The following is a 26,716-nucleotide window of genomic DNA, read 5'->3' on the forward strand; positions in this document are numbered from 1 at the left end:
CTTTATTGTCCCACAAGGTATAGTTTATTTTCTTCTTGGATTCACCTGTGTGCCACTCCCACTTTTATGAATACTACTGAATGAGGTTCTCTTCACATTTCACCCCAATGGAACACATGTCTATTTCAACAGGCCCTCAGTATGGGCACCACCACAACCTGCATCAGTTTCATTGTTTATAGGGGGACTTCTCAGTGAGACTGCAGGCAAGCAGCACTAGGGTCACCTGGAAACACAATAGCAGTGCATGTTTTCAGGCTCCACCCACACCTCAGGAATCAGAAACTCTGGAGATGGCGCTCATTTGGTGTATTTTTAACAAGCTCTCTCAAAGACTATGTGGCATGCTAAAATTTGAAAAACCCTGGTTTAAGGAAGCTTCACAGACATAACCTGAACTCACAGGTTTTGGGGATGGTCTGCTGATGTGCTACTAATCAGGAGAGAAATCAAGATAAGTAGGTTTTGAGACCTGGAGCAAAATCATGTTTCCTTCTCTGTATTTTATTTTCTTTACCTTTGGGATGGTTGGGGCAGTTGAACTGGTCAGCAGTCCCATTCAAGGGTCACAAAGTATATCAGAGATTTGTCAACATTTTTTAATATTTTAGGAAGTTTCAGCGAAATCATGTGTTTCCCCTCATTGTGCTGCTAAGACTGACCCAAATATCCTGTTTGTTAGTTCCGGATTAAAATAAGCCACCAGACTGTGTGCTTCTCATGGCTTTTCATTTTCACATATCCAGGGTTCAATCAAGAGTCTGGCCCAATGGAAACCCTTCATACAATGTTTCCTGAGCTAGTTCATATAAAAGTCAGTGTGCAAATTGGCTTATTTTTGTACTAACAAGAAGCTCTGATTAACTTTCTAAAGGAATAACATGGAGCTTGCGTGTGTATCAATTGTTGCAGTGTTAGATTCCCATAATTAAGGGATATTCAAGCTAGAGACCAGGTGGCATCAACCCTTAGCTTGGCTCGTTAGTTCTCCTATGGACTATGGCCCAGTTTACTTATTCATAAATCTGTGTGGTTTCAATTATTTATGGTTTTCTGCTAAAATTGGACATGGTTCCTTTGGTCCTGCAGGAGCCATCTGGGTCACTGACAGGACCCTGCTGTGTCCATGTGTGCAGTGCGAGAGTCGGCAGTACGGCAGGGAAATCATGTCTTAGCAGGCTAGGGAAGGTGTCCTGTGGCCACACGGGAGAATGCGAGGTGGTACCAGGAATCTTCCAAGTGCTTTGAAAGGTTGTGTCTTCCTCAGAGTTGTTGGTCTGAACCTATGGTACCCTCTTCGGTTGTGAATGTTTTTAAGGGGAACAGATTGAGGACCTCTCCTGCCGAGTCGGTCTGTCAGAGGGAGAGAGAAAGATATGCCGCCTGCAGCTCCCAAAGGGAAGTGAATCAGCAGGATGCTGGTTTCCTTCAAACTCTAATTATCATCTCTTTGCTTATGAGACTGTCTAATTCAAGGGCCACACTTAACCAAATCTGAACTCTGGAGTTCATGACGGGGCAAGAGAACAGACCAAACCTTTATTAGTTCACAGAACTCCAATTCTTTATTAATCACAGCTTGCTCACAATGACATACAGGAAAATAGCACTAATGAAGAGTAAATATGCAGGCAGCAACCTTCAGGAGTTGGGAGTTGGGGGAGAAACGACTTCAAAACTGCGATAGGTACTTACGGTGGGTATCTGGTGATTCTCTTAGTTGGCACAAATGCCCTGCCTAGCCCCCTGAACTGTGTCATCCCTCACAGATGGAGTAATTTTTTTTTTTAATAGGCAGGATTGCCTCACACTGGGGAAGAAAGACCAGCTTGAGTGAAAGTCCGCAGTGTTTTGATTTTGTTAGCGTGTATGTTTTAATGCACAACCAGCTCACAGTTTCCAAGTGGAAAAATATTCAGTAGCATCATGTACTTGTACTATAGGTAAGAGCTTAAAATGAACATCATCAATCATGGCATCCACAAATAAGCCACCCGACACATTAATTAATTCATTCCATCAAAAGAACTTAAACTAGAGAATTAAGCCCACTTCATGAAAAGCGATTTCACAGCTGCTTGAACCATTTGGATTTGGATCTGTGTTCAGCATTTTACAAGTTTCAACTTTTTGCTTCTACCCAGATTGATCTCAAATCTGTCTTCTCATCCATCCCTTTCTAAAGCCAGAGCACATTTGTGGCACATAATCCAGTAGAAGCAGAAGGAAATGCTAGGATTGGTGGTTTTTGTTAGCCTGGTTTTGTAGTTTTTAGGCAGTTAGTAGATTATGAGCGAACAAATGCTGAGGTTCGTGTGGAGTCAATACCTGTGATCTAGGTATGGTCTAAGTCAAGTTCAGAGATTACAAAGCCGTCCAGGTCATTAGGCAATGGTGGGTTTCTAGCACCATAGACTGTCTACTGACCTCATTTTTCTGCTGGAATGAAGGGCAGGGAATGGAGTTAGACATGGGGAGCTTCAAAAAGAACAGACCTAGCAAATTCATTTGAGTGGAAAGACACAACATCAAAAGCCTGTTACAGGACATGTAAGATTATGAAATAACTTGCATAATGCAATACTTGTATTTTTTAACAAAAATGTAAGTATTTACAAAATAAGATCCAAGGTATTTTTTAAACATCAAGCAAAACATTCTGCAAAGAGACCGCATTGATTTTTTTTTTAATTTTTGATTCTGTTTTTTTTTTGTTTTTTGTTTTTATAATGAGTTCTTTTTAAACCATGTCATACAATTCCCATACTGATATCGCATGATCCATTATAATATAGGCAGGGGGATTTACTAGTGGTGGGGCGTGCCATACCCTCCTGTCGCTTCAGCCAGACAGTTCAATCTGGAGCTCCTTGTTCCTGCGCACCTCTGCGGCATGCCTCTCCTAGGGAACACCAAAGGTGGAGAAATGTCACAAAGAAATGTCAATGTCCTCTGGTCCCAAGAGAGCCAGAAGCGCCTGCCCACTACTTGCATATCATGCATTTGGCTGGAAGTAACTCAGTGTGGTGTCTACCTTTAGGAATTTTTCTCATTTCACACAAAAGGAAAACATAGGACCATTAAATGTCAAGTTACAGCTCTTAACAAGATTTAGAGTGTCTTAAAAAATAAACACTATATTTGATTGAAAGAACACTTATGTTTAAAAGAATCTTGAATGACCACTGCTTAATCCAGAAAATAGCAAGAAAACATCCCATTATAATTTGTGCTATCATTTTTGTTTTTTATCCTTTTCCTCAATTTTTTATTTGCTGCTGGACACTGGGAGGATGAGATGCCGGAAGACTTTTTTTTCATGCTTCCTCAACTTTTAATTTATTACACAAGGTTTTTCCAAACTGGAGTCCAAACGACCTTCCCAGTTTTACCTTCCACCCTTGTCCTATATATACTTGATATGTCAGTTTAACAAACTCTTTTTTTTTTAAGGATTATATATTTATACAAGAACTGGGGTACAGTCAGAGGCACGGGAGGGTGAGAGAATTCATCAGAAGCAGAGCTGGGAGCAGAATTGGCAGACGGACCAAAGACACTGCTGACAGGAGCAGCAGGCGAGGCAGGGGAGGTCTGCCACGCCATGTGGGTTTCTCCCTGGCTGGCCGGGAATCGAACCTGCGCTGCAGAGGCTGCAGACAGCTTCACAGTGAGGTGCTCAACCTGCTACGCCACCGGGACGGTCCTTAACAAACTTTTTATGCAGTTTTCAGTGTGTGAGATTCCTAGTCTTCTGTTGCCACTTGGTCAGGATTGTAAACTTTGAACCCTCCAGCTTTTGTCTCTTTCTCCATGATGATTTTCATGAGACTACAAACAAAAAGTCATCTCAATTTTCATTTGAACACCTGCATAAGCCAATTCTTTTATGTGCAGTCATTTTATTCTAACTTGTACGATGGGCATTTCTATTCTCTTCTCACCTGCTATTTAAGTGGACACTCACACTTAAGGTCACTGAAGATCAGGACTTGCTTATTCTGTCCCATGTGCAGGGTATAGCAGAGTGTTTTGCACATAGTACGAGATTGGTGCATGTTTATTTACATGAAGCACTAAACTTTGTTTGGGAACTGAGCTTTCTGAAGGGAGAACTAAAGGAAGAGAGGTGGAACTAGTATTTTTTAGTACAGAGTTCTACATAGAATGACTATAAATATACTGTCTTGCATATCACAGATATGCTAAATAAGTGTTTGTTAAATTGAAATTTTAAAATGCCAATTACCATTAGTATTGTTTAGTTTTCCACGTAGAATATTATTTATACCACTATGTCCCCCCCTCCCCTCCGTAGCTCCAAAGTCAAATTTCTTGTGACTTTGTAGATTCCTTTAGTTTGGGGGTAATGGCCTTGACCAACTATATAGCAAATCTTATCATTATATTATTAATCTCAAGGAGCCTCTGCTTATAGGGTTGTTTATAAATCTGAATATTATGAGACACTTGATGTATAACAGATCTATAGAAATATAGATATTATCTGTATTAATTTTAGCTCCTCACAAAAATGCTATGGTAGACTGTTACTGTTCCCATTTTATAAAGGGTGAAACTGAAGCATAGAAAGCCCAAGATCACAAAAGTTAGAAGCAGCAGTCAGCGGGCCTCCCTGGTGGCACAAGGGTTTAAGATGCAGCACTATGAAGCAATCTGCAGCCAGTGCAGCACGCGTTCGATCCCTGGCCAGGGAGGTGACCCACGTGGCACAGCAGACCTTTCCTGACTCACCTGCTTCTCCCCTCAGCAGTGTACTTCGGTCAATCTGCCTGTTCTGTTCGCCACCCCCCACTCTGTCTCTGGTGGATCCTCTCACCCCCCACACCTCTGGCCTGTACCCCAGCTCTTGTATGCATAAATAAATAAACCTTTAAAAAAAACAAACAAACAAGTGGCAGTCAGGACTTAAACCCAGGGACCCTGGCCTGCAGCCTACCCTCCTGAAACCAATGCTATATGTTAGTGTGAGAAGGTTACAGAGAATGTTAGTTAGAAGATGTTACAGTGGTGTGGGAAAATGTGTCTTTTCAAATGTAGATTCTGGGGGAAAAAGGCACACACCACTCTACAATTCCTTCAAAGACACAGAATTGGAATAAACAGGAAGTAGTCTCTAGAGAAAGAGTATGAAAGCAATTTTATTTAATTGGTTTAAATGAGCTTTTGTGTATGTTCAAAAGCCATGAAGAGAAATGAAAAAAGGCATGTATAGAGAAATCATATCCGGTTTGGAAATGTCACAGGGAGATTAGCACAGATGCAGCTGATTTCCCTTTCTTCTATTTTGCTATTATAAGGAAAAAGATGCAGCAAAATCTTTTCACAGGCCGAAAAAACTAATTAGTGAGAGCTGAGCTCTGATGAAAATTGAGAAAAAACCTAGACTGTCACTTGCTAGAAAAAAACCAGAACCAAAGTCTAAAGATGCATATAAACTCAAATTTATAATATTATAGGAAACATTATAATTATTAGGCTATTTGGAATAAAACTTATCAAACTCAAAATTAGTTACAAAGAAATGGATTTTTCCATGAGAAAATATAATCTATAATTAAAAAAGGTAAATTAAAATAAATTCTGAGTTTCTAGGAAAAATATTTTTTTTCCATTTTATTTAAATTTTATTTTTTTATATTCCCCGTACAATTACAACCCCCTTATTTTGACCCCAAGCCCTCCTTTCCCCGCTCCCCCACCCCCATAGAGTGTCTCTGGTTTGTAGTTGTTTGTTGATTTTGATATTTTCTTTCTTATAGTTATTCTGGAAAAATATTATTTTTAAATATTTTAGTAAATCTACTATTTTGAAAATGTTATATTTAAGTCATCAAATGTATACTCATGAAATTGTATGTGAATTTGTACCATGATATGGGGGAGAGTTAAGGCAGAGTTGAAGGAAGTATGTAATTTTCAACATTAGTTTTTCTTGTCAGCTTATTGTCTGCAATTGTCAGAAAATCTTGAGTCCATTTGTGATACTCAGAAAAAGCTCATCATGAAGTCAAAGTTATTCTTCCAGAATAATGATTTCATTAGTGAGCTTCTAATATTTGCCAGGCACTGTCACCCGCACTGGGCTGGACAGACTGAAGCAGATCTCAATTTACAATGTTCTCTGCAATTTACTCTATTCTTCCCATCAATATGACAGAAGTGTATTTTTGACATTGTATGCAACTCTTAAAAAGTTCAGAAAATATTGTAAAGCTAGGGAAATTTTGTAAAAATTCTATACCTCAGTTATTTTGCAGAACTCTTTAGTTCTCATTCAATTAAAAAAAATAAAACGGAATTCAGTGTTAATGAGATACAGATGTGAATAATGCAAAAAAAAAAGGCCCAAATTAACTAATTTCACAAAAGGTCCTGGCTTACATCAAAAGATTGGCAACTAAATGTATATTTAAATGTTTGATGTTAAATGTATAAAATATATTATTGTTAAAGTGATTATACCTGCTTTAACTGATTTTTCAAAATTAACTACTCACTATTGTTTCTAGTTGAGTCTGGTAAGAAAACTACTGCTACTTGTCAGCTGCTACTTGGGGTTCCAAAAGGGACAGGTGGTATATTTTCTGCAGGATGCTGTTGAATGTGTTAGGGGAGGAAGGACATGTTGAGGGAGGAAGAAAGTGTCTCTTTATTCCTACTTGCATGGCAGGAATAGGTGTTTCTTTACCAGTGTCACAATCCACAAACTCAGGATAGATGATGGATCCTTGCGGATAGATGATGGATCCTTGCGGATAGATGATGTTCCCCCATCCTGAATGCATGCCTGATGGCGGGCACCTAGAGTAGAGTGTGGGCATAGGTAGATGGGATTCATCTGGGCTGATACTGCTTTTTAAGGGCGGCATCACGGGGACGCCAGCAGAAGCCGAGAGAGAAGCAAAAGCAGAGAGAAGGTCGGAGAGCTCAGAGTGAAGACCTGCTGGGGGCTGGGAGGCCTGCCAGCCTACTGGTCCCCCAGCACCCCGGCCTGCCGTGTACCTGGTAATCCCAATAAAAACCTGCAAAACCACTAAGGACTCTGACTCCTCCTTTACCCAGTCTGCTGGATCATAGAAAACCTGCACTGTGTCCTTCCTGTCCTCACAGATTGCTTTTTGCCTTGTTTTTAGTTCTAGCTAAGCTTTTTTTTTTTTTAAATAAGATTTATTTATTTATTTATTTATTTATTTATTTATTTATTTATTTATTTATTTATACAAGCACCGGGTACAGTCAGAAGCGCGGGAGGGTGAGAGAATTCACCAGAGCGGGGAGCAGAGCAGGCAGAAGGACCGAAGTACACTGCTGAGGGGAGCAGCAGGCGGCAGGAGAGGTCTGTGCGCCATGTGGGACCCTCCTCCGGTGGCCGGGGAGAAGCCGGGGATCGAGCCGGTGGTGCAGAGGCTGTGGGCAGCTTCGCAACCCAGTGCTCAAGTGCTGCGCCACCGGGGAGGCCCCTAGCTAAGCTTTTAAGCTAATATTGTTGGAGCTCAGAGTTTTTCTGGAGATTTATCAGTGAATGACATCAAAGATAGCATCATGGACACTCTGTGAGGATATGTCTCTTCAAAAACTCAGTTCTCTCATTGGAGAGGAGAGGGAGGAAGGACTAGGTGGTAGGTAGATTGCTATAAAAGCATGTGGAATTGTATCACATCTCTTGGTTAATTGGTAAGTCCACTGAAGGCACTTAGTGGTGTGTTTTTTCATGTGGATTTATTTTTACTTATATTCTTCAGTGTTTTCATATTTACTATCCATATTGGCCCAAATGACATATTGTCATACTAAGTTTTGTGGCTGTGTTATTTACTGCTGGATTTTCTACGATCTGCATTGGAGGATATTGGAAAGACATATTTGGATAGAGGGGAAAAGAAATGGTTGGCTAATGCATAACAACATTTTCCCAGGTTTTTAAACATATAGTAGGGACTCAATAAATACTCACTGAGTGATTAACTCACTAATAGTCATTTCAGGTTGTAATTGCCTTTTGATGTGGCAGATCCTAGAACATCTTATGTTATATTGGCAATTTTATACATTTCAGTATTACTATCATTATTGATCTTATCCTCTTTTAAATTTCTAATTTCATTCAAACAAAGAGTTAGATATTGGTCATAGTAAAAAAAAAATCCTTTGTCTTATTTTAGGAAAAAGCAAAGTAGTTTTAGTACATACAACACATATACATGTAAACATATATACATGTAAAATTTTATGCTGTATCTGTGACATATTTAAAATTCATCAAATGGAAATAAATTTGCTATTTCTTAATGATTATTTCCACTTTATTGAAAAGACAATAGATTTGGGCTGGCACTGACCAAAGATCCTATTAGATTTGAAAAGCTTTGGAACACCAGGGGCAATGCACTAAAAATTTTCTGGTCTGCATCATTCAGTATGGCATAACATACTATCAGCAAAGGTTTAAATTAGAATAAGCTATGAACCAGTAGGTCTTCAGTCTGGCTACATACTAGAATCATATGGAGAGTTCTGAAAAATTTGGATGCCTAGGTTCCAGCCCTAGAAATTCTGCAGCTCTATGTCAAGCACTTAAACACTCCATAATTTGATTACTTCCAAGACAAATTATATGCATTATGCAGGTACATGTGTATGGGAGGAAGGGAGTAGATCTGCGTGAAAGTGAGAGCCTCCCTGGTGGCACAAGGGGTTAAGCAGAGCACTGTGGAGCTGTCCACGGCCTCTGCGGCATGGGTTTGATCCCCTGCCAGGGAGCTACCCATATGGCACAGCAGACCTCTCCTGTCTCGCCCTTTGCTCCCCTCAGCAGTGTGTTTCGGTTGGTCTGCCTGTTCTGTTCCCCACTCTGTCTCTGGTGAATCCCCTCACCCTCACCCTACTTCTGGCCTGTACCCCAGCTCTTGTATGCATAAATAAATAAATCTTAAAAGATCTGAGTGAAAGTGAGGAAGAGTGCAAAAAGGAGCTGGAAAGGGGATGGATGAGATAAAAACATGCTGAAAAATAAAGTGCCTATGAAAATCCAACACTTTTGTAATACTAGTTTAAATATGCAAATTTTATGAACTATTTTGTAATTGAAATCAAGAGGAAGGGGCTGTATGTCAGTGTATGTGAAATTTCAAAAACAGTAATCTCAAAAATCTTCCGGATTGCCAGTGATGTAAGTCTTGCACTGGATACTAAAGATCTGATTGAGACTCCTGGGATAAAATCAACATGATTCTCATTCCTATCAGCTCCACTTGATTTTTTTCAGGATCTAGGATGTGAGATGAGGTCAAATCACAATTATCTGGAATAAAACACAAGGCATTTCTCTGCTGTCCCTGGTACCAGTTTCCTGTCAGCAGGAATCTCCTTCATTGTGTACAAAAGTTAGAGGGCAAATGGAGGAAGACTGGCTAGTTCATGATCAGGGAAGCAAATTTTAATACAAGGAACTTTGCTGTCCTGCATCTCAGCAAAACAGTTGCTTTGGTACAGCCATTTACAACCGGCTGAGGGCTGAATTCTATTGCTTTTCACCAAATCCTGACCTGCCAATATTAGGTAAAATGCAATGACAGGTCTGGGTATGGAAGCATTCAATTACATCAATACACTCAATCTCAACTGTAAGGTTTTGACCAAGGCATCCAGTGGTTATTTTGGCTCCTACACAGGTTACCACCTCTGAGAGCATCAATGATAACTGCTTGGGTCAGAGCCCACACACCCTTCCCCAACAATGCTCTCATAAATTCCCTGAGAGCACAGATGCTCATGAAAATCTCCATGAAATTATACGCACCTATGGGAGTAAATGGGAGTGAAAACAAAAAATCACCAGAACTTCATGACAGGACTCTCTGATCCTTAGAAGAAATGGGGCAATTTTAATAGAAAACATGAAGCTTCCTAAGAAATACTCACCAAACAGGGGGCTGATCTTGTCTAAACTCCCAGTGCTGTGGTGACAGGGATGGGTCTATTTCTCTCTGTATTTCTTACTGTATCTCTGAACATGTAACTCAGTACTGGTGTGGAGGGTGACTGCTCAGGAAAGGACTGAGGCATTGTTTCTCAAACTTCCCACCTCTTAAGCTCATTCTGATTTCTGGAGATGGACAAAGCTAGACTACTCTTAGCTATACTATGCATTTTCAAAGGAAAAACATTTTTTTTTGGTAATAGTCATGTTGATGATGGTGCATAGATAACATAAAACCCTATAAGAGGGAAAGAGAAGACATTTTTTCCCTGAGGATCTCCAGCACTGCTCTTCCTGACTGATAGGAATGAGTATATGTTTAGGCTGGGGAGAAGAAATGTCAGAAGAATGAGAATGTCAGAAGTTAAGGAAATGAACATCATCTACTACTTTCCAAGTGGTGTTATTCTACCCTAGTTCTTTATGTAGATTCTCCCACAGGGAGAGAATGGGCTTCTCACTGCTCGTAAATGTTTTGTCCTTTTTTGACAAATAGGCTTTGCTAACTTAATACTCATATAGTCAATATTACATAGTAATTATGTATAAAATGAAATATATTATTTATTATGTCTGTGTGAAAAACATATCTACCTTAAAATCACCCAAACACAAACCTAGTGCAAAAATGGTCTACTGATTTGAGAGAGTGTTCTTTTCAAGTGAATCGTGCTTCTAGTCTTAGGCACTGCTGACAATTCTGCACTCATCTGCACAGCTTAGGGTTTTCGATAGAATGTGGTTTGTTGGGAAATGTGGTTAACTGAATTTTCCAGCTTATCGTTTTTTTCAACAGAATGGTTCATAACATATGTATAGAAGTCTTTTAAACATCTGAGAAGCACTTAGCAGCCTACTTGCATCCATTCACCATGGAAATATTAACAAAATTGCTGCTTTAATTTGGATCTTTACAGCTTTAATTTGTTGCAGCCCCCCTAAGGCAGCACTCTACTGGGAGACCCCACCCTTGGGGCTAGCTGTCATCTGCACCTGCAGCAAATTTTGACTAGGCCTCTGGTGCCTGAGCATTTGAAAGTCCCCTCCAGGCTGTGTTGCATATGAATGTACACATCTGCTCAGGACTCTGTTGTGATTACCTTTTCCTGCAGACGTTCAATAATAGCAGCTAGATTAGCCTCACGGTTTTCCTTAATTTGTTCCATTTTCAGGATCAGCTTTTCCTCCGCCATTTTGCTGAAGTTGTTGTTCTCCTCCAAAGCCTTCTGAAGAACTTCTCGCTCATGTTCCCTCTTCTCTGCCAATTGTTTCAGCACCTGGGCCTCCTGAGACTGAGGAAGAAAAATATATCCCTCTTATAATCACCCAAACACAAGCTTGGTGCAATAATGGTCCACTCATTTGAGAGTGTTTTTTTCCCCCCAAATGAATCATACTTCTAATCTTGAGCACTGCTGACAATTCTGCACTCACCTGCTTGGCTTGGTGTTTTCTGTAGAATGTGGTTAGTTTGGAAATGTAGTTAGCTGAATTTTTAGCTGTGAATGTCTTGGACAGACTGTTATGGAAGAAGCATTTAACCCTTGCCAAAGAGTTTTGGTTTTCTTTTTTAAATAAGTTGTTAAACATTTATGCAACAGGGAATGCCGTCATTAATCATTGGATAACATCATTCATTGAATTCTGAGGAAAACAGGTGAGGATTAGGGCAAGTTCCTGTCTTTTTCCTGCTGTATTGTTTTTTGTTTTTGTTTTTGTTTTTTTTTTTTGATTAGCTGTAAGCTGGATCCTACAGTGAACTTTTCTACTTTCACAAATTAAATCACCAAATTCACTTTTTTCATTTATTCTATGTCCATTCCAACTTCTTTTTTATTAGCAAATTCTCTTTGAGAACTTGTGAACAATGCAAGCTTAATGCTTACCTAATGGTCACAGACAGCAGAAAATACTTGTTGTGGGCCCCTTTTTACATGCTGTAGTCACTTGGGTAACCTTTGAAACCCTGTAGTTGCCCAAGTAGATTAGACCAGAACCTCCAGAGCAGGTTGTACCACACCTCCATTTTTCTCCCACATTTTATACGCTCTAACTTTCCTGTAGCAGCAGGAGGCTGGCTGGTTCTGTGAAATGTATGTTGGCAGATGCTATGGTGATTATGAGAAAATACAGGTGCCTGGTATCCACCACTAAATAGTCTGACTCTGTGGTTGTGTTTGGCAAGACCCAGGAATCTATATTTTCAATAAGCAATCATAGTGATTTTGATGCAGACTATTGACAGAATACCTTTTGAAAATTCAGACTGGCGTGAGCCTTGGTATTGGGACTAATCTTGAGTCTTAACTGTGCTGGTGAACCTGGATGTATGATTGAACCTCTTTCCACATTCATTTTCTCCTCTACTATCAGCCAAGGAACCCTTCACACCAAGCTACTAGGTTTAAGACTAAATTGTGACACATTTACTTTTCCTTAGGGTTTGCTCATGCACTGAGAACTTTCAAAGGGGGAATTGTAAATGTAAACATTTAAATAATGGTAGATCAGAAACATATTCCATGTCCTATTAAGTACTGATTACCAATAAAAGCATTAATAGGAAAACACATTAGTTAATGGTAGTGGTCATGGGGCCTCACTGGAGGGATTTTGCTGTATAAATGGTGTCTGATAGGTGAAGAAACTTCTCTTCAGATAAAAATTCTACAGGAATGATAAGATCAGACAAACTTAAGAGTCTTTCTTGATATACTTTTTTCCTCAAATTGATCAGAAAGAGGTCTAGTGACTCATTTGAAATAAGGCAAAAAATTCTAGGAACCTACCCTACTTCTTATTTTAATCCCATAATAGTTTAATTGACATCCTTAGTAGCACTACAGATTCTTGCTTTGTAATAACTTGCAATGAACATAAAACAATGAAAAAGTGTTATTAAACAAAATAAGTTGAAAACTAAATAGTGCCTTTCTGGGAAAAACAAAAAAAAAAAAAAAAAAAAAGAATTAAAATATTTTTAGGTGGTTCATCCTCCTGCCTCTAGGTGGAACTATTGTAAAGCATCCTTCATTGATTTTGCTTATTTACAGCTACCTAGACCCATAAATTGTTACAGAGAAAGAGACTGCCTGAAGTTATGGGCAAGTGTATTTAAAGTTTCTTTTTTAGAAAAGTCTTCATAAAATTACCATATTTTTGACATATAAAGATAGTACCGATCCCATAGGACAGTTTCTCAGGATCAAATGCTAAGATGTAAGTAAGGTATTCAGCACAATGTCTACTATCAAGTGAGTGAGTACTGAGCAAATGGTAGCCATTATTCTTAAAGTAAAACTCAAACACTGGTGACTAGGACATGTTGAACCTCCTAGTGCAGTTAAACTCAATGTTAAATTTTGGTCATCTCCTGTGTGCATGATATGTATCCAAATTCCTTTGATTATGGACAGTTTGTAGATTCAGAGGTCCGCATGGGTGATGACAGTCAGTCCTTTCCTAACTCTCTCACCTGTACCCATGCACACCCACTGAGTATCGATAGGGAATTTCACAAGAAAGTGAACACCACGAAGAGTTAAGAGGAAACAATTATCCTTCATTTCACAAAACTAAATTCAATCTATGTAATTCTTAATTCAGAAAACTTTCCAGAGGGAGGGAAGGCTGCAACGTGTGGGTAGGAATGTTTGAGGCAGACTAAGTAATTCCATCTTGTGTTGAGATTCTATTTTACTGAACTTTTTTTTTTTTTAAAGATTTATTTATTTATGCATACAAGAGCTGGGGCGCAGTCCAGAGATGCAGGGGGTGAGAGAACCCACCAGAGACAGAGTGGGGAACAGAACAGGCAGATTGAATGAAATACATTGCTGAGGGGAGCAGCAGAAGAGACAGGATAGGTCTGCCTTGCCATGTGGGTTTCTCCCTGGCTGGCTGGGGATCGAACTCATGCTGCAGAGGCTGTGGATTGCTTCATAGGGCAGTGCTCAACCCCTTGTGCCACCAGGGAGGCTCTTTACTGAACTTTTAACTTAAAAGAGCTATTTACTGACTAGGAAGAAATGGTTTCTAGTTAAATATGGTCTTCACCAAGAATATCTCCAAGAAAGATACCTATTTTTTTCTTTTTCTTCTCTCCCTGTAGTAACCAAGGGTAGCCTGACTAAAAGCTAGTGAATTCTAAGGAATATAGCCTATAACCATTTCTAGTTCTTCATCAGTAGCTTCTACAATCCTATGGCTTCCCCCCTTTTCTGTCCTTTAAAATCCCTTAAGCAAAGATCCTGGAGAGACACAATTTGGGTTAGTTTTCCTCAATTTGCAAATCTAAGACCACCCCTCCAAATAAATACCATTATTTTATTTTAACCTTATGTTTTTCTCAGTCTACAAATCTGTGCAACTGTTAGGGATTAGATTGGAGCCTTAGGGTTCTCTTATAATAGAAATCTTCAGGAAACAAAAAGAAGCTGAAAAAATAAAAGTAAATCAAAACAAAACTTTTCAAAATTCTCTACAGTCGTGCTTTTAGATTGTTTTCTTCAGGGCAAAACATGTTCATTAGCCATAGCTACTAAAGGCAGGGAGAAATGTGAAATTTCTGTTTAGTGTGTTAGCAGATCCCCTCCCCTTCTCCCATAGACTAGTACTTTCGATGCTGTCCTAGATAAGACCCACCTGGATTTTTCATGGCCCTTGTTTTGAGCAGGCTTTCTATAGACATTCCTGTGGTGCACTGAAAAGAACCCCAGCCTGGTATTCAGAAATCCTGAGCTACAGTCCTGCTTTGCTGAGTACAGGCAGGCCACCCTGCCTGCACCCTGCCTCTTAAGGTGGTATCCGCGGCCAGTGGCCAGGGGCCTACTGCTCTTCCATGACAGCTCACTGACAGCATTGCCATGGATAGTTAACAAGAAGCAGTGGCATCATTTTAAATTTTCAGATGCTCAAAGTAACTTTGGCTCTTTGTTAAATTGTGTTTTAACTGAAAATTTATGTTTGCACTCTTAATTTTCCTTGGTCAAAAAGCCAGCATCAAAAGAAGACAGCAGGGAAATAGGATTGAGAAGGAAAGGCCTTGGAATTCAAAAGGCAATCTAGCAGCACATATTTATTCAAGTTTCTTGCCTGGGCGGGACACATTAAGTCTGTGTGAATCCACACTCCCGCAGGTCCCAAGATGAGTAATGCAGAGAGTCCCGCTGCACTTACTGGAGTGCAGTGTTTGGCTCAGTTTGAAATGCCTCAATTAATGGCGTTAGTACTTTTGCAGCCTTTGGGGCTAAATGAGATTACCCAGCACAGGTGTCAAGTGCATTTCTTTAATACAATTAATGTGGTAAAACAGAAACAGAAGGCAGTACAGAATGTTCTCAAGTGCAGCCGCTGCTAAATGATGTTCTGCCAAACAGGGCCAGGCCACACTTGAGGGCTGCTCGCTACTGTGGTGATTTTTCTTATGTGCTAGAAGCATGTTATTATCACCACTGCTTCAATTATGAATTTTTGGACCAAATGATTATCTATGTTTCAAATGTTTAAAGCTCAAGCCCATGGGAAAAAAAATACAAGATGTGAAGTTAGTTATGGAAAGAACTTTTCTCTGAGGAACTACTTCTGGGTCCCAATTTTGTCCCTACTCGTAAGTACCCCAATTATTGTGTGGCACTAATAGTCCTCGGGGATTTTATCTTGGCTGCTAAGTTCACTGCAACTTTATTCCTGCAGAAAAGTCATACCCTAGCACCCCGTTATCACAGCTTAGAACTTCTCTAACATTATTCTTGGGGACAAGTTGATTCTCTTATGAAGACAGCTTAATCTCCCAGTCATAGCCTGAAGGGAGAAAGCGAATTCTGATTCTGTTATTTCTATCAACAAGTAAATAAGCAGTCAATCCTGAGAACTAGAGTAAAACATGACATGAAGTGTGAGGATTTAGACTAATAAAACACATGATATGCAAAAGAGAGACATCTTTTTTCATTTTGGTAAAGTTCTCACCCCATCACTGAATAGATGTTCTTACTGTGATTAGCATCTTGAATGTGTTGGCTGATATAAGGAGCTTGGAGAGGTGGAATTTGCTGAATGTAGTTAAAAATAAATTGTTCAGAGGATATGGACCTGACCATGGAGGGACATTTCTGAATTTTATGTACCTAACACAGAAGTCACTAAGATATAGAGATGGAAACTTAGGGCATAAGCGTGATCTGCTGGTATAATGCAAATGCCAAGGCCAAGTATTTATAGAATTGAAACATCCAACAGGACTTTCTGGGAGACTAAGAAACCCCTCCATTTATTATAGTAGGCACCTTCTCTAGGCATAAACCTCTTCACACTAAACTCACTAACATTGAAATAATTACAAGAGAGACACATGATGGGAAAAATAACGAGACAGGGAGAAGAGTTATTGTACATTTAGGAACACTTTAACATTTTCCAAAGAGGCTCATTATCATTTCTTTTATTACTGAGTATAAGAGTTTAATTACTGTACAAATGAAATGGAAGATAAATTTGAGTTAAGTGGTATATAAAACTCGTTTTATGTATGCTTATGAGATTTAAGGTTGTATTTTAGATACTGCTGATTTTCTGTTTATTCCCCAAGTAAACATTTCTACCACTTTATTCTTCTTGTCCTTTTCCATCATTAGGATATATTACTTGCCAGCTATACCCATTTATCAGATACTAGATGTCCTAGTACTAATGGGCCTTTTTTACAGTAGTAGGTTAGATGATATATTTCTGATTATTGGCTTTCTTCTTAACAATGAAAAAGCACTAGTTATTCAGTTAAAACTACAATAAGGTTTTGTTTAAATATGACAATTGAATATAATTACATAAGGCAAAACGGTGCAAATTCACTTTGTGTTGATGAGTCACAAGCATAATAAGAAATTTAAAATGATTAAAGCCCAAAGACCTTTAGAATGAGGCCTTCGCTAAAGCCTATAATGTGTTGTGTTAACTCCTAGGCACAGATTCATACTGTGCTCTTCACTGGGGAGGATTCTGTGGATCTCATCACTTTCTCAGAAGCTGGATGCTTCCTAGATGTTCAATTATGCATAAGCCAGCACTTTAGCTCATAAACCATTGCTGTACAAACCACTCCCTCTTTTCCTGGACTCTACTTTGTCATCTGTAATATTAGAGGACAATAAACAGAAACGTTAAGTCTATCAGGTTCAGTCACTAATGATCCAATTTTATGCCAGTTTATAAATGTAAATAATACATCTTTCTTTTAGAGTTTGAGTGACTTAGGAATTGATTGTGCCAATATTTTCAGCATGCCAGTTATATCTGGTTTCAGTATTGCTTTTTTAATTTAATCTATTTTAGGGTGAGATTTTATCACTTGTACTAAAATCCTTGAGTCATCAATTTTTTCATTATGTTAATTTTTTCAAGCCACTACAGTTGGGCTGACCTATTTGTATGTATGTTATCTATCAAATGATCATTTTATTTATAATATTGTAATATAAACCATTTATATAATGTATTATATGGTAGCATTTCACTATCTGTGTTTTTAAGAAACTGCTTAATAAAATTGTGAGTTTGCTAGACCACCAACTCTGTGAGGTCAGTTACAGGATGTATTTTTACACAATAATAGCTACCTCTTAGACAGTACTTTTATATGTCTTTATGTAGAGCAATTTTTCTCATTTTCACAACAACTCCATGATGTAGGTGTATCATGAGTCTCATATTATGGGTGGGTAAAATAACACACAGGGAGACTAAGTGACTTGCCCAAAGTCATATGACATCAAGTGGTGGAACCAGACCATGGTCACAGCTGGTTTTTTTTTTTAGCAATATGTTCTTAATCACTATGTTTTTAAATACTGTGCTCATTATATGATCATATATATATATATATATATATTTTAAGATTTATTTATTTACACAAGAACCGGGGTACAGGCCAGATGTGTGGGAGGGTGAGAGGATACACCAGAAACAGAGCGGGGAACAGAACAGCAGACTGATGAAATACACCGCTGAGGGGAGCAGCAGGCGAGGCAGGAGAGGTCTGCTCACCATGTGGGACCCTCGCAGGCCGGCCGGGATAGAACCAGCGCTGCAGAGGCTGTGGGCAGCTTCACAGCGCAGCGCTTAACCGCCTGCGCCACCAGGGGAGGCCCTATATGATCATATATTATCCAAAATGGGATACTTATGAGATTGAAAAGAGGAATTATTAACAATAATTTCAAAACAACAGTAATGAGCTGACTGGGATGTAAGGTTAGCTTGACTTTGCTGTCTCTAAATAAATGTCTGTTGAATGAGTGATTGAAGGGAAGAGTGGATGACTAAAGTGTGTATATCATTTCACCCTTGCAGGCCAGTTATATTATGGAAATTTTGATTTCAAAATATAAACTTGAAGCTGATCTCATGATATTATATGTCTCATGAAGGCAAACACTGATTTCTAGAGACAATCAAAGAAGGGAGAAAGGTTTTATTCATTGTATAACAAACTTCTACCAGCTAATAGATGGGTCATTAATTCTAGTCCAAAGGAGGCTAAGGGGGATAGTCCAGTGTAGTAACCAGATGGTCAGTGTTGCAATAATGTCAACAGATGGAGTGAGGAACTGGGAAACTGCCAAGACATTTAACACACAGTGAATTCGAGTCCATGTAGAGATTCCACCATAACAGCCTTCCAGGTAGAAATCCAGAAGAATCCCAGAACACAGCTTAGATAGACCAGTAGTTCCCATTCTTTCAAGGGTGCTAATGGGAGGGGTAATGGCTCAAAAGCTGTTGTAAGTTAAAAGTCTTTTCAGATATAATATTTTGCATCTATATGTCTAAATTCAGATTTCCTTGAGTTGGAATTATGTCAATTTGTGAGAAAATGCTTATTATTTTATGATAATCAGAAATATTAATACGCAGTTTTAGATTCCTTTGATTATAATCATGACAAAAGGAATTTGTTAATACTTCATATGGATGGAGTAAGTTTGGTAGGCAGAATCTTTAAAAGCTTGTAACTTGTGGGAAAGGAAGTAGATCCAGGGTGGTGAAAACTTTGCTGAGTGCTGAGTGGACATCTGTAGATTTCTCAAAGTATTTGAGACTTCTCATTTCTTATACAACGGAGCTAAGCACCTAACCTGGCATTCAAGTTCACCCACAGTTTCACCTCACTACTCTCCAACTTCACCTAAATTCACTAATTTAAACTACTGGTCTATTCACTGCCCTGAAAACATGCTTTCTCTATTGTCATCTTTTGGAAGCTTTAGTTCTGGGAACATTTTGGTTTAGAATAGTTTTGTGGCTTCTCTATGTACCTAACACTATTTTTCTAGTCACTTATCTTTTGTAAAATGGATATTCTGAAAAAATTCACATCAAGTAGTGAAGTGGCTGTTTTCCTCAATGGCCTCCCACTTCATTTTAAGTCAAAGACCTAAAAATGCTTCCTTCTGGGTTCAATTCCTACCAGTCTCTCCCTGCCCTTTCTGCTTCATCCACACTAGCTTCTGTGTTATTATCCAAATAGTCCTAGCATATTACCACCTCAGGACCCTACCACTTGCTAATTTCTTTAGTTCAATTGTTCTACCTCTAAAGAAAAGCTGCATGGCTTACTCTTTACCTTCCTGTTTTTTTTTTCCTTCCAGTAATATCCCTTACTACCTTTGGGCTATTTTTAAATGCTATCATATTTAAGACACTTTTCCTGCTCACCCACTACTAATCACAGTTATCACCCCAAACACTATCAATTCCCTTTGCCCTGCTTTATTTAGTATCATCTGATTCATTATATATTTATTTATTACCTATTCCTTCCCCATGGGATTGTAAAGTTGGTGCAGTTATCCCTACTATCTAGAACAGTCTTTCACTTAGTAGATGCTCAATAAAAATTGCCCCCAGAATAAGAATTCTTTGGATTGTAGAATTTACATAGTGCAGTAGCAGATGCCTTTTGGAAACTTATTATTGACTATGCTTTATTATTTTTTTTACTATAAATTTGTTTTAAGATGGGAGGATGAAATAAAAAGTCAAAGTAAGTTATATATCGCAACTTTAACATTTGTCTCTGAAAGTTGTCATTTATTTATTCACTTAAAACTTTTTGCAGTACTAACTACAAAATAGCTATTAAAGACAAGACACGGTGCTTACCTTCATGGAATTTATAATCTAATGACAGATACTGGGTTAAATGAATATACATGTGCTTACACATTATGCTAAGAGCTACAAAGAAAAGACAAACCCGAGTATCATGAAATAGAATATCAGATGGAAACTTAGCACAGAGAAACCTTCTCCCACAGTGAGGTCAGTGTGGGATTTAGAAGATCTTATCACTTATAGTAGGTCCTAAGTTTCATCGGGGGTTGATTTTGCTATGACAGATTAAAATAACAACATGGAAGTTTCTTTTAATTTTCTAAGTTTTTATAGTACTGTGATTCTTAGGGAATATGTATAATAAAAAAAGTAAAATTAAACCTGAATAATTATCTGGTGCTACTTTGAAAAGAGTTAGGTCTGAAGTTTTCCCATTGTTCTCTGTCTTCTAATCATCTGTTGATTGCTGAGGCTGTCCAACTCAGTCATCATTACCTGCATATAACTATTCTAATGTTTCATTTTATTTAATGTGAAAGTTAGAAAAACTGAAAATATATACGTATTTTTATTCATTTTTGCTGCATAGATTACTTTGTTAATACTTATATATATGAAAATAAACTTGTGGAATATTGGTGGGGCTGAAGCAGAGAATTTCAGGTTGAATAATGTATGAGGTAAATAATTATTCTAATGGTTATAGTAACACTAAACATTTACAGATAAGAACTGTGACTAGATAGCATTGTTGCTTTTTAAAAGTCCATTTCCCCCTTTTCTGGTAAGAAATCCTCAGTATTCATTTGGGGCACTGCTACTCCACTCTTCTCACCTCAGGATGTCACCTCGGCTCCTGGGTAGCTCAGCGCTGAGCTTGTTATCCTGGCTAGTCAATCCAAGTGCTGCCTCCCCTTTACATACAGAGGCTTGGGGTTGTGACCGGACAGGTTGTCACTGAGACTCAATCCCAACACTATTAGGGAAAAGAGTCTCTCTTTTCTGCCAGAGTTGCTAATTTATAAGTAGAGTAATTTGGGGCTAGTTTTATGAAACTAAGCTTTCTTGGTATTGAAATCAATTAAATGTAGGAAGATATGGTAGACAATAGAAAGTTTTCAAACAATATTGCTTGAGCTCCTGGGTCCAGTGGTGTTTCAAACTATAGTCACTGGTAGACTTTTTAGTCACACTTCTTTGTCTTAGCTAGTTGAATTAGGTTTTGGTATAATTATGTCCTTACTAAGATAATTACTGAGATATATGCCTTTACTGAAGGCTCCGAAAAGAGAATAAACAGTTCTTCAAATGAGCATTAAGTTAGTACAATCCAATAGAATAAATCAATTAATGATTTTTTACTTTAGCTCTTTTCATTAATTAGTTATATTGATATTTTCTTCTAATTAAAAATCCTTCTACCATGACACAATCCATATAATGATTTTTGCCTTGAAAATGTTAACGAGTCACACCAAAAATTTGAAGGAATATTGATTTTTAAAGGGATCCAAAGAATATTTTACTTGGGTGTTACAATTTTGGAATGTCTTTCAGCCTTGTGGCCAATTTCTAGCCAATTCAACTGTTTTTTTTTTTCCTAAAGATTGATTTTTTTATTTATACAAGCACTGGGGGTACAGTCAGAAATGCGGGAGGGTGAGAGAATTCACCAGAGCCAAGGCGGGGAACAGAACAGGCAGACCAACGAAATACACTGCTGAGGGGAGCAGTAGGGGTGGCAGGAGAGGTCTGCGTGCCATGTGGGACCCTTGCTGGTGGCCAGGGATCAAACCGGCGCTGCAAAGGCTGCGGGCAGTTTAGCAGCCCAGCCCTCAACCACTGCGCCACCAGGGGAGGCCCACCAACTCAACTGTTTAAATGCATAATTGTTGATAATTCACTGTTGTCAAGGTATAAAAATTTTGCCAGAATTAGTATTTGTTAGCCGAGGGAGTTTAATGAGAACAGTTAATTTCAATCACCTCTGTGGTTTTTTGAAATAACAATTTCCTTTGAGTTAAATACATTACCTAGAAACAGCAGCAGCATCCTGAACCATTATACTGAGTTTTCATCTCTAAGTTTCAATTTCAGTTCAGTCACTCACTCTGTATTATAACCAAGTCCCAGTCTTTCTATATGTCAACTTATGACCTATACCTATTATCTATGGGATGCCAAAGTTTGCTGAGAACTTGAACTGCCTTAAGTGCAAATGCTTTCTATTGTTATAGTCAGTTGTCTATAGTTGCGGATTTCTAGCCATTGAGATTTATTATTTGATACCACAGTATGTATATATATGTATGTGTGTATACATGTGTGTACACATACCCATGTACACACACACAGGTGCACTCTCTGTTAGAGAATTCAGTCTTTAGCAGGACTATCTTCATTCTCTTTGTAAATAACTAACATGGAGTTTCATATGTTGACTGATTCTTTATAGATAACATTTTAATAAAATAAAAATGATAATTAGTAGAGTTTCCCTTTACATTGTAAGACCATATATGGGGCATATTATTAGTGACTATATGATTTTAAAAACATCATGATAAAGTCAGTGGAGTATATAATGTTGGAATGCATTGCTTAAAATAATTCCATTTGGGTTGATCAAGAGCATCTTGAAGTGATGGTCACCTATAGGCACATATGGTACAGATCTATTCAGATATAACTTCTCTTTTATAGAGTTCTTGGAATTTTCTGAGTACCCTTCATTTTAAATACCGCTGATTTTTCTTAGTCATTCTGATTGTGGAAAATTAAAGATTTGACAAAAATGAAGCTCTCCAATGTAAACAGGGACCATAGGAAAAAGGAGAAAACAATGTCATCGAGGCTGAGAATTGGGTGGAGGAAGATACTCATGGATCCCAGAGAGTCTTGACCTTGAAAGGACCAACTTCAAGGGCAGGTATCCAGGCTTTGAGGAGCAGAGGGGCTAGTTCCTGGCCTTTATTCTGGGGTGAATAGCAACTGGGCAGGAACTATTTGAGGGGGAGAATCAGGTGGTTTCCAGTTCCAAAGAAAACCATAGACTACAGTGGGGGCAGGATGCAAAGTCTAAGAGGGAAGAATCACCACTCTTGTGTCCTCTTCACGCTCAACCCCTGGGGTTAAGTTACTTAAGGCTGTGCATTCTCCATAAGGGTTATGCAAGATGGACTAGGGTAGAGACACTTACAATATGGGACCCAAGATGGGGGGAGTGGCACTAAGACATGGAAGCTCTTTCAATGTCTGTGATCTTTGGCCTTGACTAATCTCAAAACAGCAATTTTTATTTGAACTAGCCTGGCTTTATGCCTATTGAAGGCAGAGAGGCAGGAGGAACATGAGAGTGAGAGGGGAAGTTGGGTCCAGATGGGAGAGACGGGGAAAGAGAAGAATTTAGAAAAGGATGAGAAAAATTACCTTTCTTCTTTCCTCTGCAGCCTCCAGTTTTTTCTGAATCTCCTCCAGGGACAGGTCTTTCTTCTTTGGAGAAGCTAAAGTTCGAGGGGCTTCTGAGATAGGAGATGGTGGCTTTAAGATCAGCTCAAAAGCCTGGCCAGAGGCACGTTTGTTGATTTGCTTCACTTCCATATCTGAGAAATGAATATTTCAGAATGTTAAGCATAAAAAGCATGCAAGGATTCATTTAAATAATTTATATTCTGACAACTGAAAGCAGCATTGTTATTTTGATAAATAGGAATACAATGTTGCACATGATTATTTGCTCTACATTGTTTTGAACATATAAAACCTCTTTCTTTAGTATAATATTGGGTAGCAGGATAAATATTTACAGAGTTGGGAAACTCAACAATGTCTATAGTTGAATGAAAAAATAGACTGAATTGATATTAAAGGAAACTTTATTTTTCTTTTGTATAAATATGAGCTTCACATGAAAATCAAGAAGCACAGATTTAGATTTGTTTTTTATTTTGGGAAATTATCATAACTGGAGGTGTTTCAAGCTAAACGATAAAGAAAATAGCAAAGTTCTCCAAGTTCTCCAGTTGTGAGTGGGTATCACAGGGACTGTGTTAGAACCAATATATCTGATTGGTCGGAAATACTTGACCAAGTCAAGGCAAAAGTGCAAAACATCCTGTGGTTCCTGTTTCGACCTTCAGGGAGTTGGCTCATCTGAGTCATCCAGCACTTAACAGTGTCCACTCAGGGGAGAACACTTTCAAGGGGGGGGGGTCTGTCTTCAAAGTGCTTATACCTAATGGGACAAGAAGATGAGAGCCCACTGTCATAACTTTTCTCCTATCTTGTGGTTAGTTAGAATATCCGCAGCTGCAGATAGGAGCCAGGGAAAGCCACAAAGGGGAGCAATATATGCTTATCTAATTTTTACACTGTATATATTAAAAAAAAGCTTAAATTCGAGAACTGAAGAATGGTTCATCATTTTTTTTATCAGCAGTTTCCACGATAAAGATAAGCAGACTATTAAGCCTTGAAGTTCTAATACGGCATGAGTGAGCACTGGCATCTACTAGGATATTGATAATTACATAACTTATAACAGTAAAATATAATTTTTTTAAAAAAAATTCATAGGCCAGCTCTCATTTTTAGATGAGTACTACCTATTTTCAGCCTCTGACTGCATCCTCTTTCCTTTTGGACCACTAGGCCTTATTTTTTCTCTTACCCAAACTTAGTTCTTTTCTAATGTTCATCACCATCTTTCGAGTATTTAAAAATAGCTAATAATTTTCCATTTCAAAATTCCCTCTCCCCATATCTCAGTGCCCTAAAGTGACACTGTTTCTGGTTCTTTACCACCTTGTAGTTCCCTAATCTCAAATTTATATATGTCTGATTTATCAATGTCACTTTTACATTGTAGCAACCATAGTGGTCAGATCGAATTCTGATTAGAGCAGAGCAGAGAAGAAATATTACTTCTTAATACAACTATTATTCTTCCAGTACTGTTACAGGGCAACCCCAAAGGGAAATGGGATGGCCTGGGAGTCCTGGCTGGCCCACACACTGAAAAAAACTCAGAACAAGACCCAAGGGCAGGCATACATAGAAAGGTTAATAATAAGAGGTATAATTTACAAGGGAAATGAAAGGGGTGAGGGAGGGAGAGAGATAGAGAGAGAGATGTTAATTGGTCAGTGTGTCCTACCATCCTACCAGTAACGCAGCCTAAGCTGGGACCCTGGGTGCACACTGAAGGCAGGCAAAAACCAAGCCCCCTCCAGGCCACAAGTGTTTGGTTTTACACTATGCATGACTGCTTAATTTCATCCTTAGTTCCCAGCAACCCCCCTTCACAAAGTCAAGAGTCTTGGCAGACTCATGGCATGATGGGAGCTGCAGTCCTCGGCACCCAGGATCTCTGGCTGGGAAGGTGGGGTGGAGCCCATGAAACATCATTGGGTGAGTTCACTCAGGACATACTGTTCCCCCAAGAGTGCTATTTGTTCAACAGCTTGGTTAGTGCACATTGAGATTGTTGTAGTCAACTAAAACCCTAGGTGAACAGTAACTGACCTTAGATCTTTAAATGCCAACAGTCAATATAGATATAATCAGTTTAATAAATATATTGGGAATGATTTTTCCCCCACAAATGTAAAAATGTGTTAAATTTTCTTGAAGGTACCCAAATTTATAGTCTCATCTTATGTAAAATTCTATAAAAATTCTGTAAACTTATGGAAAGGATGGACGAGAACATGGGCAAATAAAATTAACTTATTTGAAAAGGTGATAGATTTTAAGTAACTTGGATTAGAGACTCAATCAAAACTGCCTGAATTTGTACCAAAATAACAAACATCTTTCACTAGCTGTATGATAAATGGGGAAGTTAATCTATTAAGATTGATATGAAGATGAAAAAATAAAGAAAATTCATGAAAATGTATATATCAAATATGTGTAAAAATTTGTATGTCAATTAATATCTCCATTAAATTGTATATATGTTAAAAAACCAGATAAAGGATACTAATTGTAAAGCATAGGCTAGCACTTAGTATTTATAAACACCACCAATTTTAATTATTAATTCTTGTCATAATGTTTGTTTTCAACAAACACTTCAAACTATTATCTAATATAGAAACACAGGGCAAGGTTAAAGAGTTTGGAAATTTGGGCCTCCCTGGTAGCGCAGGGGTTAAAGTCTCAGTGCTATCAAGCATCACCAGCCACTGCTACATGAGTTAGATCCTTGGCCAGGGAGCTGATCCACCTGGCACAGCAGACCTCTCCTGTCTCGCCCGCTGCTCCTCTCAGCAGTGTATTTCAGTCAGTCTGCCTGTTCAGTTCCCCACTCTGTCTCTGGTGAATCCTCTCACCCCCTACACACCAGTTCTTATATGCATAAATAAATAAAAATAAATCTTAAAAAAAGACTTTGGAAATTTGAGATTTCCTACCAACTCTTTTAGGAAGCAGTGCATGAACAATGTAAAACTATCTATTTAACACCTAAAACTCACGTATAGATAACTTCTTACTTTCTTCTGTCTCCTCTTCAATCCCTAAGTGAGCAGAAATCATCACTGTCTTCCTGTTCTATGAGTACATTTTGTAGAACCTCTGTCTTAGAATGTAATCACA

General features: G+C 38.5%; 1 protein-coding gene across 2 annotated transcripts; it reads right to left on the bottom strand.

Moving 5' to 3' along the window:
- Window positions 1–1,542: 1,542 nt before the first annotated feature.
- On the bottom strand, window positions 1,543–26,716 carry STMN2 (stathmin 2). Of its 2 annotated transcripts, none has more exons than XM_037504654.2 (4): window positions 26,614–26,716; window positions 23,546–23,718; window positions 11,104–11,295; window positions 1,543–2,902 (listed from the first exon to the last, which is right to left on the bottom strand). In XM_037504654.2, exons 1-4 carry the CDS (start codon window positions 26,654–26,656, stop codon window positions 2,843–2,845), a joined length of 468 nt encoding a protein of 155 aa, XP_037360551.1. In that variant the 5' UTR covers window positions 26,657–26,716; the 3' UTR covers window positions 1,543–2,842. The 2 variants fall into 2 exon arrangements, with proteins under 2 accessions (XP_037360551.1, XP_037360496.1); XM_037504599.2 differs by having other exon boundaries at window positions 26,596–26,716.

This window comes from Talpa occidentalis, unplaced genomic scaffold, assembly GCF_014898055.3.
Source record: "Talpa occidentalis isolate TD23 unplaced genomic scaffold, MPIMG_talOcc4v2.1, whole genome shotgun sequence".
NCBI lineage: Eukaryota > Metazoa > Chordata > Mammalia > Eulipotyphla > Talpidae > Talpa > Talpa occidentalis.

Coding starts and splice junctions, on each gene's coding strand:
- STMN2 (XM_037504599.2), bottom strand. CDS start 26,656: ATGATTTCTGCTCACTTAGGGATTGAAGAGGAGACAGAAGAAAGTAAG. Junction 23,719..26,595: donor AAGTAAGAAGTTATCTATAC/GTGAGTTTTAGG, acceptor TTCATTTCTCAG/ATATGGAAGTGAAGCAAATC. Junction 2,903..11,103: donor TTGAACGTCTGCAGGAAAAG/GTAATCACAACA, acceptor GGTGTTCCCTAG/GAGAGGCATGCCGCAGAGGT.